The 13287-nt window shown below is 41.3% G+C and overlaps 1 protein-coding gene across 1 annotated transcript; it reads left to right on the forward strand.

Annotated features, from left to right (window-relative positions):
• Positions 1-6780: 6780 nt before the first annotated feature.
• LOC124179611 (serpin B12-like) lies at positions 6781-12955 on the forward strand. Its single transcript, XM_046564193.1, has 7 exons — positions 6781-7073; positions 9821-10010; positions 10377-10500; positions 10984-11294; positions 11469-11658; positions 11747-11974; positions 12046-12955. The coding sequence occupies exons 1-7, from the start codon at positions 6917-6919 to the stop codon at positions 12712-12714; spliced, it is 1869 nt and encodes a 622-aa protein (XP_046420149.1). The 5' UTR covers positions 6781-6916; the 3' UTR covers positions 12715-12955.
• The last annotated feature ends 332 nt before the right edge of the window (positions 12956-13287 follow it).

Below are 13287 nucleotides of genomic sequence, written 5' to 3' on the forward strand. Positions count from 1 at the left end.
TTTCGAACGTAGTTTGCTTACAAGCTCGTAGACTCGAGTGAGACTCTGGTGATGTATCGAATCTCGTTTCAGTTTCTGCCATAAGGATTTTTTGCATAATATTATAGTTTTTCTTGTATTCGCGATTTAAATATATTGGCGATTAGGTATTGGTAAAATATTTTGGAAACGCACTTGAGCAGTTACCAAAATTCAGTTCAATGCAAATCGATGCTTTTAACAATTAAGCTTGCATTTCGATACTTGAACGAAACCATCGATATTGTAGTCCGAGCTGAGTTTTGTGAATGCGAAAACAGTCTAGCAGCTGGAAAATGGAAGATGGTTGATTGTACGAATCGACAAAAACTTTGGATTTAATTAAACGAAGTTCTCCGGGAGTGATATCGCGTATACTGTCCGGGGCTATAATAATACATTTTTCAGGTAAAATTATCCACTTGAATTGTTCTCGTTATACACTCACTTTGCATGTTTCCTCCCCTAACGAGGAATAACACCGCGTTGTACCCCGTAAATTTAATACTTTTTTCCCGGGCTCGCGGCACTACGTTAGCCGTAATTTTCGGTGCCAGGAAGACTGTCACGACAATATAAATACCTACACGGAGGTTCGGCATTGTACACGAAGCTCCGCGTGTGTGCGGGGTGGAAATATACGAGTATGCAGGGTTGTACCAGCCGGTATTATACCGCGTGCAACTCAAATTACGTTAACTTTCGGCATCTCTCAAAAATCGCCTCTTCAAAATTCATTGAAACCTGGGAACGGGCAACGACTTTTTTAACACACAGATACGCGCCTAGAAACGCAAGCTCTGCGTACCGCAGAGTGTAGTAAAAATGTGAGGCAAGGGGCAGCAGGGCAGCTCAGAGCGGCCCGAGTCATATATTATGCATTGTTCTGCGGGCCACAGGAATCGCATATCTGTACCGATTTGCGGTAGCAGAATCTTGGGCGCCGCGGGGGCGAGGCGAATCGCTCCCTCCAACCCTTATCTCTGGATTCGTGGGGCGATATTCTCCCAATATTATAAATAAGTAACAGCTATCACTCGGGGGACGATCCGACGCCGCCGTCGCCTTGCGTATAAAGCGCGGGGCGTGACTCCGGCCGTTTAGCGTGACTCACGAAAGAGAACAACAGCACTCAAAGTCGTCTGACTACTAGCTGCCGTGGCTTGATATCTGAGCGCATCGCGGACCCCTCGAACTTAGTTGGGGCGCCAAGGGGTGGAGGCTGCTGCTGGGGGGCTAAACGGCTTACCGCGGTGTCATTGTGCAGAGGCGTCTGCGCCGCGCCAAGAGACACCCTCGACGACATCCACGTGCTGCGTCTAATCCTTTCATCTGCTCGGCTAATTGCTACGATTAAGAAACGGCAATGAAGTCTGCTTAACGAGCATATGCACCCCCGAGTAGAGATCAGACGGGGCTTTCGGCTCCGTTGCCCAACCGTGAAACTATATATCTTTTTCTTTCTTACTCCCGTTACTTCCGTGCAGTTAACCCCCAACTTTGGTAAACAAGGCTTGTGTGCGCAATACTATACGTGTGTGTATGTATTAAAATATACATATAGAGTACCTTTTACGTAATACGTCATGTTTGCCCTCTGAGATCATCGGCGCCTCGTGGTCATTATCAGAAGTGCATCTAGTGTCAGGGCATAAATTTGGACATGCCATCTTGATCCTGCAGATTTGATTCGCGATTCGCGAATCGATATTTCAAGCAAAATTTGCTTTGCTGAGGGTATAAGAGGCTGACGGCAAATATTAATCGAGAGTTACTACGTTTACGTGCGAAATATTTGACACTCTTCAAATACGGTCATAAGCGTTTACGTGGTACTTTGACTTCCAACGACTCAAATCCGTTATCGTTTACGTGATCGAGCCTTACAGACTATCACCGGCTCATAACGCGTGACCTGGTGCACGTAAAGACACAACGGTCGTTTACGTTTTGGTAAATAGCGCAAATCACGAAAATTAGTAACTCGATGCACGTAAGCACAGTGCATATTAACTTGTTTTTATCAGCAGTACACTTTTCGATTATTTTTCTATTTCCTCAGCACAGTAAAATGTAACGTCTGCGCTTTCATATTATTCACATTTCCACAAGACCTAAACGCAACGGTACTCTAAATTTCCATTGGAATTCGTATCGTGCCCAGCTGCCGATTAGGATTTAAATTGACCGTAATGTATAAAATAAAAAAATCTGTGAAAGTATACCTACCTACGTTTAGTTTCAGCACTCGCATCGGTCCGTTGCGTTCGTCACATACAAGTTTCAAGTCTAAATCCTACAGAGTTCCGATTACCAATGCGAAGGGACAACTTGTAATCCAGGGCCTTGCAGGCGGGCGTCTTATCAGCAGGTTACAGAGTGATGGGTGCATGTATTACTCGAGAAGCGGTGTCCTCTGCACCTAACCCCGAACTGGATCCGATTCAGATTTGCTTATCAAATGAGCCCACGCCGGCTACTTACTCGTTAACTTTATTGCTGGTAAATGCCGCGTTAATGTTAACCGTGACGCCCTGTAACCAGTGGCAAGAGACAACAGAATTCCGTTGCGACGGGGTGTTATCGCGTTTTTACTGCCAGTCATCCGGCTTCGCGGTTTGTGGTTTATTCCGTTGTGTGCTAACAATAAGTAGCGACTAATGCGAATCAGTGACGGTGGAACGAGTCGAACGAGTGGAAGTCGAGAGCGATTTACTGATTTTCGAACGGCTGAATATTTCACGACTATTGACATGTTTCTTAGTTTTTCTTCCAAATTTACTCCAGTCAAATTGCACAAATATTAGGCTCGACGTTTACGGATTGATGCAACGTTTTCCTGTGTTCGATAGCCAGCATCGGGGTAAACCTATGCTCAAGGTTTAATATATCATATTGGAAATTCCATCGTAACCGATTGTCCCCAGAACGTAACCGTTTGAAAATTTATCCTGTTATTAAATTTCATTACACTTGTGCGATTACAAATTATTGGCTTACACGGGCGGTTTACAGTCCGTTCAAACGTGCGGGTAAAATGATTAAAATTGCAGCGCTGGATTGATCACTTTCCAATTTAAATAAAATCCGTAAAAGTATACAACGAAATTCATCTAGCGTCTATCACATAGCTGTGATAAATGAATGGGTTTAAGGTATACCGGATGTATAATATAATATGCAGATAACTCTTGCAGGGTCTACCGCGGTTTGATACCACTTATACGTCTCGAACGATGAATACGCAGCAGCGTCTGAATCCGGATTTAAATTTGTTTATGGGCGTATAATGAATAAATGATTTACATACGGCACTATTCAAGCTAGACACATACCATCTAGTTTCCAATGTACATACAACTGATCGCTTGCAACGACGTGACCCAAATCATGCAATATGCGGTCAGTGGTACGTATAATAGTTACATAACTCATAACCGGCAGTGTAATTAACGCGGGTATTCGCACACCAAAATGTTTCACAAACAAAACCGCACATCTGCGCAAATGAATTAATCACATATTCGTGAAGCAATATAAGTTGGTCTTTGTATCGTCTGGAATCAAAAGAGAAAAGATGAGCGTAACAGAAATTTCTTTACAGAATAGATTGAACTCGTTATTTGAAAAATTTTTCCAGCCTCTGGGTAACCGCGGATACGAACAGAGAAGGAATTATGGTTGGCACCACAAGTTCAGACTGTACGTGTACTTATCTCGAGTTCTATCGAACAGAAGCATCTCCAAGTGTAAATCAAAACTTGATAAGGCGTAATTAAAGCTGCTGGCAGCTCTCGTCATTACTTTCAACCGCATACATATGTGCATGCATGCATGCACGTTCACCTACGTACGCGTCTATAAACATGCGAGTACTCCGTGCAATGCGCTACGCTTCGTCGAGGCGATTTAACGCAGGACGCAATGCGTATCCTGTAACTCCGTATATTGCGTCTAGACTGTTATTACACCGTGGCTAATTACTATACCGACCATCTTCTTTTCGTCCATTTTACTCGCAGGGAATTGTTCGATTATTATTCGATTTCTCGACAGAGGCACTTTCGTTTTACACATGCGCACAGAGATTTTATTACTTGGAATTCCGAGACGTTTCGAACTGCTGCTGCTGTGAATATACCTTCAAATTTATGAAAACCGGTTACAACGCTAGGTGCAATAGTCAGTTTTTCAGTTTTGGGGTAAAACCGTTCGGCGCAGCAGGCTAATTCAGCTAATCGATGCTTACTGAACGACCTTTTCCCCTGCTGCAGTGTTCGCCAAAATCACAAATCGTGGCGAAATGGGTGGTGAAAAGATCACAGGTGTCGCACGCCCATGCTGTAGAAGGAAAATGTATTGAATTTTTTTTTTCCGAAATTTGTACAAGAACGTTGCGATTAGCGGGCTAGTAAAAAAAACGCCGTGATTTCTAGTTTTCATACCAGTGTTTGAACCAGGTGTCACGAACACCTGGTAAAAACTGGAAAAATTAGTTGCAGAGTACGTAGGTGTATGTAATTAGCTAATTTGGTTCTGCGATTAACAGCACGTTTTATGAATGTAAAAGTTTCAACTATTCAAAGGAAATATGTTCCCACCACTCATAATGGATGTCGAACGGATGCGAGTTTACGACCCGTCTAAGGAGATCCTGTGCTTACTAATGCACGTTATACCCTACTGAGAATATTGGCTTATTAATAAATCAACAACGCTGCGCAGATTCCAAGGCTCCTTTGTCACGAGTGCTTGAACAGAACCGTGTGATTAACCGGCAACAGCGAACACATATCAGTGGTCTGGCCGTTTTCATTCCATGAACTGGTTCGTCGGTCCCTGCAGTTGCTCTGTTTAGTGTCGCTGAAAGAATTTTAATTGCGTATGAATCACGCAAAGCACCGATGTAAATCAAACCATCAGCAATGTGTTATTAAACACTTTAGCCGTCATCAGTGGTCGCAGTTTAACCTCCGGGGGAAAACTTTCAGTTTCCTGAAACAACGTGGTCTTTCTTACCCGGCACCGATTGACTTCGCAATTATCGGTGTTATCACAGATGCCTACTCTATCGGCCGACGGTAAGTCGCACATGCTGTCTCCGTCGATTTATAACTCATCGATATCTACGAAAGATACGCCGGTCAAACCAAGTTTGTTCAATTGGTTGAACGAAGGTTGATTAATAATCATGCTATTCACTGACGCTCATTTCGCTTATTGAAAATCATTTACTGACGGTATTTGCGTGGAACCGAAGAGACGACAAGTTTTTACTCCATTTACAATCCAGGATTACAGCCGTGACATGAAATTCTTTCAATCTTGATTCGAAAAATTCCATAGACCATTGTCATAGCGTAATAATAGAAAATTACACAATATCCAGCGCACATTCACACACTAAGCGAGGAGTAGTGCGCCTAGCAATAAGCAAACTGTATGTAACGTATTTGCTGTTAGTGCAGCTAATGAGTCAAGGGCTCGCTAGGACGACGTGTTTAATACATTGTTAACACATATGACTATGCACGTGTATACATACCTATATATCGTGGCGGAAATACCAGAGCTCGGGAAATTCCAGAGGAATGTTACGCCCAACGTATAGCTGTGCATGCCGTGTGCATACAAGTTTTAACGACTGGAGAATTCAGATTCAAGATTTGTCCTGCAAATCTATGCAACTGTAACCGGTTCCCGGTGAAGTTTATCCTTCAATTCAGGTCTGGGATCGTATCTTGCATCTACCTACGTCAAATACATGCATTACGATTTGTAATTGCAGATGTCCGACATCGAGCGTGTACCGAGTAAGCCTGGCCGATTACTTTCATTGTCACGTTTGTGCAATTACTTTTAGTAACTTGAACTATGTCTATTTTAAGCTAATCATGATGCAGCAGCGATACGGATTTCGATCAGTTCCGAACCGTGAATTAAATAATGTCCCTGAAATGCCTTCGTAATCCGAGCCAAGTTTACGATGACTCGGAAGAACGAAGTGATTTCAAGTCATCGCTCTTCCGTTTCAACGTTGCTCAATTTTTCAGGGGTTTCAGCCTCGTTAAGTATTGATTTACTCGCGCAACTAAGATTTTCATCGAATCAAGAATTTCCGGAACTCTACGTGCAATACCTGGCTTCGAAGCAACGAGGTTAGACGATTTACGTTCGATTTTTCAATGTAACAAACGGTAAATAATATTTTTCTTTGTTTGCGCTGTCCTCCAAAATAGATCACACCTTATAGATATTTCAGACTAGAATCTAAAACAAGCGTCAATCTCAATTCGTGATTTGATTTTCTTACGAGCTAGTTTACTAACAAAGTAATCAGATATTGTGTATCAAATAGGATTTCCAAATTACTCCATCGGGACAGAGTACGTCATAAAAAGAAATCTGTAGTTTCTACACAGGTAATCAACGCCAGCGACTGTAGGGATTCCCCTTGAACGAACTCGTGAACGAGAATGATTTCCCAGGAATCAAACTAGGCCGACGCTGTTTTAAATTTGGCGTATAGTGCGCTGATTAATTAGTGGCTCGCATACCTCGAGATTTCATATTCCACGGCTTATGACGTTCGGGAAAATGACGCGTCGCTTGCGCCTCAATCTTCGGAAACCAAGTACAGTAATTCCCGCAAGAATATACCGTGGCTGTATAACTGACCAATGACCATGGCTCTGGGAACGACGGAATATATTATCTGAGTCAGAGTTTTTTTCGACGGCAGATATGAGCCAGTCACCAGTAACTGCCCGGAGTCAGTATTGCCTGCGACACAGCTCGTCGCGCTTCTGTGGGCAGAAATTATTCCTGAGTTGAAACGCGTTGGTTTCTCATGTGTAAATACTGATCAAGCTCGCGCTAGTTTATCGAATAATTAACCATGATACTGGCCACGTCTTTGGTGGCTGTTGCCCTTGCAACTACGATATCAGCGGAAAGTATCGTCTTTGACAAGCCAAAATTCCCTGCCGTCGATCCGTATGAGTTACCAAGTGTTTTTCAAACTCGAGTCGCTGACCTTCAGAAATACCCGCTAGGTGAGTTCAATTTTCTCCTTTATAACCATTCGACGAAACCTGATATGACTGAAATTTAACGTTCATGAAAACATTTACAATAATGTCTCGTGTCGCTTTTCACTGAAAATAAAAATATTGTTGTAGACATTATTTCATAGCTTTAATAAAACTTGGAACAAGTCTTGGAGTATGTCCATTTTTACTGGTAAAATGGCCGAAAAATTACAGATATCTGGAACCACGTAAACTATAAATTATGTTTAGAGGACTTACTTGATAAAGTGACGCAGAATTTCGAAACACTCACATAATTTTTTTCCTTTCGCCAAGATTAAGGGGACTAGGAAGGCTAAAAGTACATCGTTAGACAATTACTTATAATAAATTTTATTTATTAATTGGAATTCTTTAGGCCACTATTGGAAAAACCCCGCTTCACAGTCTGCATGATTCCGTCGATCTGAAAAATTCAAAAAGATTCTTCTAAAGCAATGTTTTCGTTATAGTATGAAAAATTGAGTGTTGAAGAACTATTTTTATGAAAAATTTTATTTCCTTATGTTTTGCAAAAGAAGTATTAGATAAGATGTCGAAAATTTGGCTTGACGGACTATGACGAAAACATTACTGTGCAGGAATCTGTTTGAATTTTGCAGTTCCATATATTGACCTACACTGAACGAATGATGCAGAACCTGAAGCGGCGTTTTCCCAACAGTGGCCTAAAGAATTCCAATTAACAGATATTATTTATCATAAATAATTTCTTTTACAATTTTTTTTTCCTTACTTCACTTTCGAAATTACAATAAGTAATGTGTAACCAATGCTTTGTCTTATTTTTAATAATATACCTACTCCGTAAAATACAACGGTCAAAATATTAATTTTCGCCAGCGCTGGAGGTATGTGCCCCCTTAAAATCTCCGAAAACACAATTTTTTGGTTTTGATTTATTATATTATTACAATCTTTTACAAAAATTTTGTGCGCAACTGATATTGAAAAATTGTCAATTTTGCATTTGGGAAATGAAATAGCACTTGCTGATTTATCGATTGTTAACGTATGCGTGGTGACGAGTAATTGCGAAGCTGCAAAGAAAGAAGGTTAGATGGAAAGTGACATCTGATGAGCAGAACGAAGCACGAGAAGTTCAGAAAGCAGAATGCTGGATCGGAGTTCTGGGAATAAGAGGATATATTCAGGTGTGTACGGTACGTGCGAGGATTGTTAAGTTTGGTGAAATGAAGAGGCTTCCACGTAAGAAAGACGATAAATGAGTTGTGAGTGTGAAATGGTGATGCGCGCGTAAAACTGGTATCCATGAGAAAAATATTAGTAATTAAGATTGTTAGGATGTTAGAGGAATTTACAGATGAAGAGCTGAATTTTCGATATATTGTTAATCGCTAATACATACGTGTAAAATAATGTTTTGAGAAAGATCTGATGTGTAGTTTTTGTGTAATTAATTATTGAAACTTGGATATTTAATATGTAGTCAATATAAATAATTTAATTAATCCAATTAGAAGTGAGCTTAAAATCATATCAGCTAAAAAAAAAAATCTGTTTTATTATGACCTACCGCGTACTGTTCGAACAACCTCAAGGAGGATGTTGAGCGTTGAAGGTAACCGCGAGTCTAAAGTTCGGGCGTATAGTACGCATGTTTACACGCTTTTTTTCCAAAGCAAAGTTTTTAATTAGTTTTATCATAATAATTAATTAACTTCTTAAAATATCGCCTTGTTTTTTACTTTTCGTCGGATTTGGTGATATAAGGAAAGCATTGGTTTCGGTCGATGAGCACTGTTTATATTTTCAACGAATCTTTACGTTTTCGAATCTCTCGAATCCACAAAACTGGTTTTTAGAAAAATGTCAGCCTGGTGGATGCAAGTCTGTCGGTCTGTTGGTCTGTTCGACAAACTCCCGCGATGATCTTGGAAATGGTTTGATGAAAAAATCTAAAACTTTACACATTGAACCGATGCCTGTATAAAAAAAATTTTCATTCGTGCTGATGTAACAATGAATTTAAAATCGTTTTCGCGATTCTCAGATTCTTATCCGCCGTTTTTTTAATTTTCACTTTTGAAGCACAATTTAAGTTCAATCTACGTAGGCAAATCCCGCGAATGGAATGACGTTTAAAAACTTACAAAATTTGCATGCGGCGGCTCCGAATCCTGGCAAAAAAGGAGCAATGCGCAAAACGAGCGCTCGTCTTCGTCGCTCAATGTTTTCCTTAATTATCAATATTTTTTTTTTCACGAATACCACTGACTTTCATCGACAAAAATGTGACAAGCAACTTGAGAATAAGAATAACTTCGTACATTTTCTCAATTGATCATAAACGTCATTCGAATTCTTACCGCATTTTTAGCCGTCAAAGCCTTCCTAGTCCCTTATCCACGACTTCGGCTGAGATTGCTGGGGACACGTGTACGGATATGTATAATGTTGTAGAAATAGTTTCGTATCTGTTCATTTTTATTCGTTTGGACGTTTCGTCTATCAAATACACTGATTCTAATCACGTCAGTTCAAGGCTACTCGCGCAAAAACATTTAAACCCGAGTGTGACGTAAGCATGTAGTATAGTTTTGGCGACACCTTATTTTTCAATAGTCAATATTTAAAAATTGTCCGGACCCGTAAATGCGAGGTCATTATTTCAGTAACACTTATTTAATCTAACAATTTTCCAGTAAGAGAACAGTTAAACACTGAAAAACTTCTCATCCCTGTTTTAGCTGTCGAAGCCGTCTTGAGCGTGGCACTTAAGCTTCAAGCGATTGAAGACCGTAGCGGGAAACAAAAAAATTTTCTCGTGTCTCCATTAGCTGTGGCTGGGGCATTAGGCCAGCTGATGCTTGGAGCGAGAGGTGATATGAAAAATCAACTTGCAATCCTTCTCACTCTTCACGATAATACCCAGAATAGGTGAATATGCTTTATTTCACTACAGGTTTTTGGATTTGTTTTAAAGCTTATCCTTAAACAGCGACTAAAATTTTGTGAATCCAGCTCACAATTTATCCTTTTTATCTATCTATCCTTCCGATTTTACATTTATACATTCATGCTCGGTACCTATATATAAGCAGAGATGTTTTTTTTAAATTGTTATATTTTACCGGAAACTTTAACATCGTATTTTTCTAACGAATATGATTTCCTACTACGTCTGACTAGCGAAAATTGAACAATTACTTTTATTTTATCTTATACTATTCATCGTATTTTTTCTGCACTTATTATTATTTTCTCTATTACGTTTATCGTTAGTGTTGCTTTTTAATTGTTCAGCATTACGAATACGTCTGAGGCTGCTGTTGAACAACGAATTGCTAACAGTTCCGCTACATCGGTTGAACAACGTGTGGGAAATCCTGAGGATCCAAGTTTAGTTAAAGGAAGTGGCAATGTGGTTGTGAGTAAATAGTTCTTACTGTTCGTTTATTTGATACCTACTAATCCACAAGCCTACCGATAAAACATATGTACGAACTAGTAAAATTATGTAACGGCTTCCAGTATATCGAACGAAATTTGTGTGATATAGGTACTACAGTTGATAGAAATTTATTGGTGTAATAAAATCGCAATCCAGACTTTTTACTACCAGATCCAATGTCGGCGTACAATTTAAATCGGCGCTGATTTATGGACTGTGAATATCACAAAGATAAGTGTCTTAAAGATTTGCTTCGTGCCACCGGTTTACTGTCATGATGATTGAAGAAGATACTCAAGTATTATTCACTGTGACAGTAGCGCGAAGTCAATTTCGTTGGTTTTCCCCAGACGACATAAGGGAAGAACCCGTTTTGGAGTCTCTTGCGTCACTCGTACGTGGTATAAATACAACTGCGTTCGTCGTTCACTCAATTTCCTCATGTTCTCTTTCTTTCAGTCTCGATTCAGAAATACAGTCAGCGCCCAGGACGCCTGGTCTTACGAACCTCACCGGATAAAAATGCACCAATTTGCTACCAAGACTCGGGATGGTTCACCTGGTCTGGAATTGCATCGTCAACTGGGCAGCTTAATTAATGAGCTTTCAACCCCTCTTCCTCCACCTGGGGTTGTCCATTCGTTGGCCAACCGGTCCTACTTGCATACTAGCAGTGCATTTTTTGTCGACAAAAACATGAATCTGAACGATGTCTTCGTTCGTGCCGTTGTGGATTTCTACCAATCGAGAGTTATGCCACTTGATTTCAGGTACGTCGCACAAAAATTAACTACTGGTATTCGAAGCCTGTTCGTATAAGATTTGCAATGATCTTAGGGAAGGTAAATTTTCAATAGACAAATCTGGTAGACGATTATAATTCATGAACCGTTCGTTTTCTCAACCGTTGTCCGTTTTGTAGTAATTATTTGACGTTATCATAGGAATAATTCTGTCGAAGCTCAGAACGAAGTGAACCGATGGGGTTCAATGCAAACCGGAGGTCTGATTGATCGCTTTCTAGCGTTTCCGCCCCCACCGGACACAGCGGTAATTCAAGCTGTAACCGTCCACTTCCGCGGTGCCTGGCAAACGCCTTTCATACCCGGCGGAACGATTGGTGGACTCTTCAAGGTACCAAGGTCAACTTGACCGATAACGAAGCATGTCACTCGTGTACGTCTTTTAAATCGATACTGAACTGTAAGTTACTGTCATACAGACGTCAGAGAACACCACAGTCTCTGTGAACATGATGAGAGGTACACTCGAGGAGGCGACTTACGCCGAAGACAATAATCTGGGTCTTCGCATGCTGGTGATGCCTTACTCTAATTACGAGTGCGCCATGTACGTGATCCTTCCAACAGAGACGAACCCCTTGAAGTACAACGTCGGTCATCTGGTCACTCAACTGACGAGCAAAAACTTGGTAGATCTTGCTGCGATGGTGAGTATTTCAAATTTCGTTAGCGAAATGCTCTCTCGAATTCGGTTGATTGACATTTGTTTCTTTATCAGGGGAAAAAACGGACCGTGAACGTCATGTTTCCCAAGCTCTCGTTGACTGGATCACTGAACTTGGCATCAGCCTTGGAGGAGCATGCCGCATTTCTGAACAAAGAGAAGGCTGAAGCTGAAGCGGCAAACGGGGCGAAAGAAACCGTTGAGCCCGTTGTTTCGAACTTAAACCTAACGTCACCCACTCCAAATCAAATCACAACTTCAGAGGTGAACGTTAAATCTCGAATCAACAAGAACGCATCAGTGAATCAGAAGCCCGATGATGTGCAGCGAGTCATACCTTTGAACGCATCGCAGCCTGCGTCAAGTTCAGAGTCCACTCCAGTTCTCGAGGGCGGCAAGAGCACTGAGGAAATTCGGATAACGTCGAGAATTGGAGAAGCTCTCTCGGATCCCAGCGAGTCCAAGGAACCCTTGCCCAAGGCCCCGTTGATCCTCGCCGGGGCGGCGAAAGACTCCAAGTTCCGGATATCGGACATTATTCAACAGATAGCACTTGAGGTCAACGAGGCGGGAACAGAGGCAGCCGCCATTGTTGGAACGACGATAAACTACAGCGGTGGCGTGAAAAATTTCAAAGTGAACAGACCCTTCCTGTTCTTCATCCGCCACGAAGAAACCCACGCGATTCTTTTCTGGGGAACCATCGTCGATCCTACCGCGTGATCAATATTCGCGAATTTTATACCTCGATTAATTTTTATCGATTGATTCTGCGGCTCTGTCATCCAGAAGAACCGGTTTTGCAGATCAAGAATTTCCATCCAGCATTTAATATAGTGCTGTTTAGTATTACTTTTTGTACATTAAATTCAACGAACATGGCATACGGGTACCCGTAACAGTGGTAACGATGTATAATGCCGATATACGCCACATCAAGGAAAGAAATGATAAACTGGAAACTTAATCGCGTTGTCTGTATCATCTTTACCAAAAACCAGCCACCTTTATAAAAACTTAGTACCATACCGTACAGGTTATTTGATTCACTTGCACCCTATCGATGCCGGCGCGACTTTTTGTTGCGTGCTGCTGGATAGTCAAGTCTAGTGGACCGTAAAATGCAAAGCAATTGACCAGCAGTGTGTACTACACCTCGGGTATCGATGTGTACAGGTATAAAGCGAGCCGTGCATCGGTTAGGCACAGACGTTTAAGTGCAGACCTAGTCGTGGAGGGAGACCTGAAGCAATCTGACAATATAACAATCGGACCGGCCTGGCCGACGCAATTTCC

This window comes from Neodiprion fabricii, chromosome 4 (genome assembly GCF_021155785.1).
Source record: "Neodiprion fabricii isolate iyNeoFabr1 chromosome 4, iyNeoFabr1.1, whole genome shotgun sequence".
Taxonomy (NCBI): domain Eukaryota; kingdom Metazoa; phylum Arthropoda; class Insecta; order Hymenoptera; family Diprionidae; genus Neodiprion; species Neodiprion fabricii.

Bases quoted from the DNA above. Each gene is read 5' to 3' on its own strand.
- LOC124179611 (XM_046564193.1), top strand. From the start codon at position 6,917: ATGATACTGGCCACGTCTTTGGTGGCTGTTGCCCTTGCAACTACGATA. The intron at 10,501-10,983 runs GTGAGTAAATAG...TCTTTCTTTCAG, and splicing joins AAGGAAGTGGCAATGTGGTT to TCTCGATTCAGAAATACAGT. The intron at 11,659-11,746 runs GTACCAAGGTCA...ACTGTCATACAG, and splicing joins CGATTGGTGGACTCTTCAAG to ACGTCAGAGAACACCACAGT.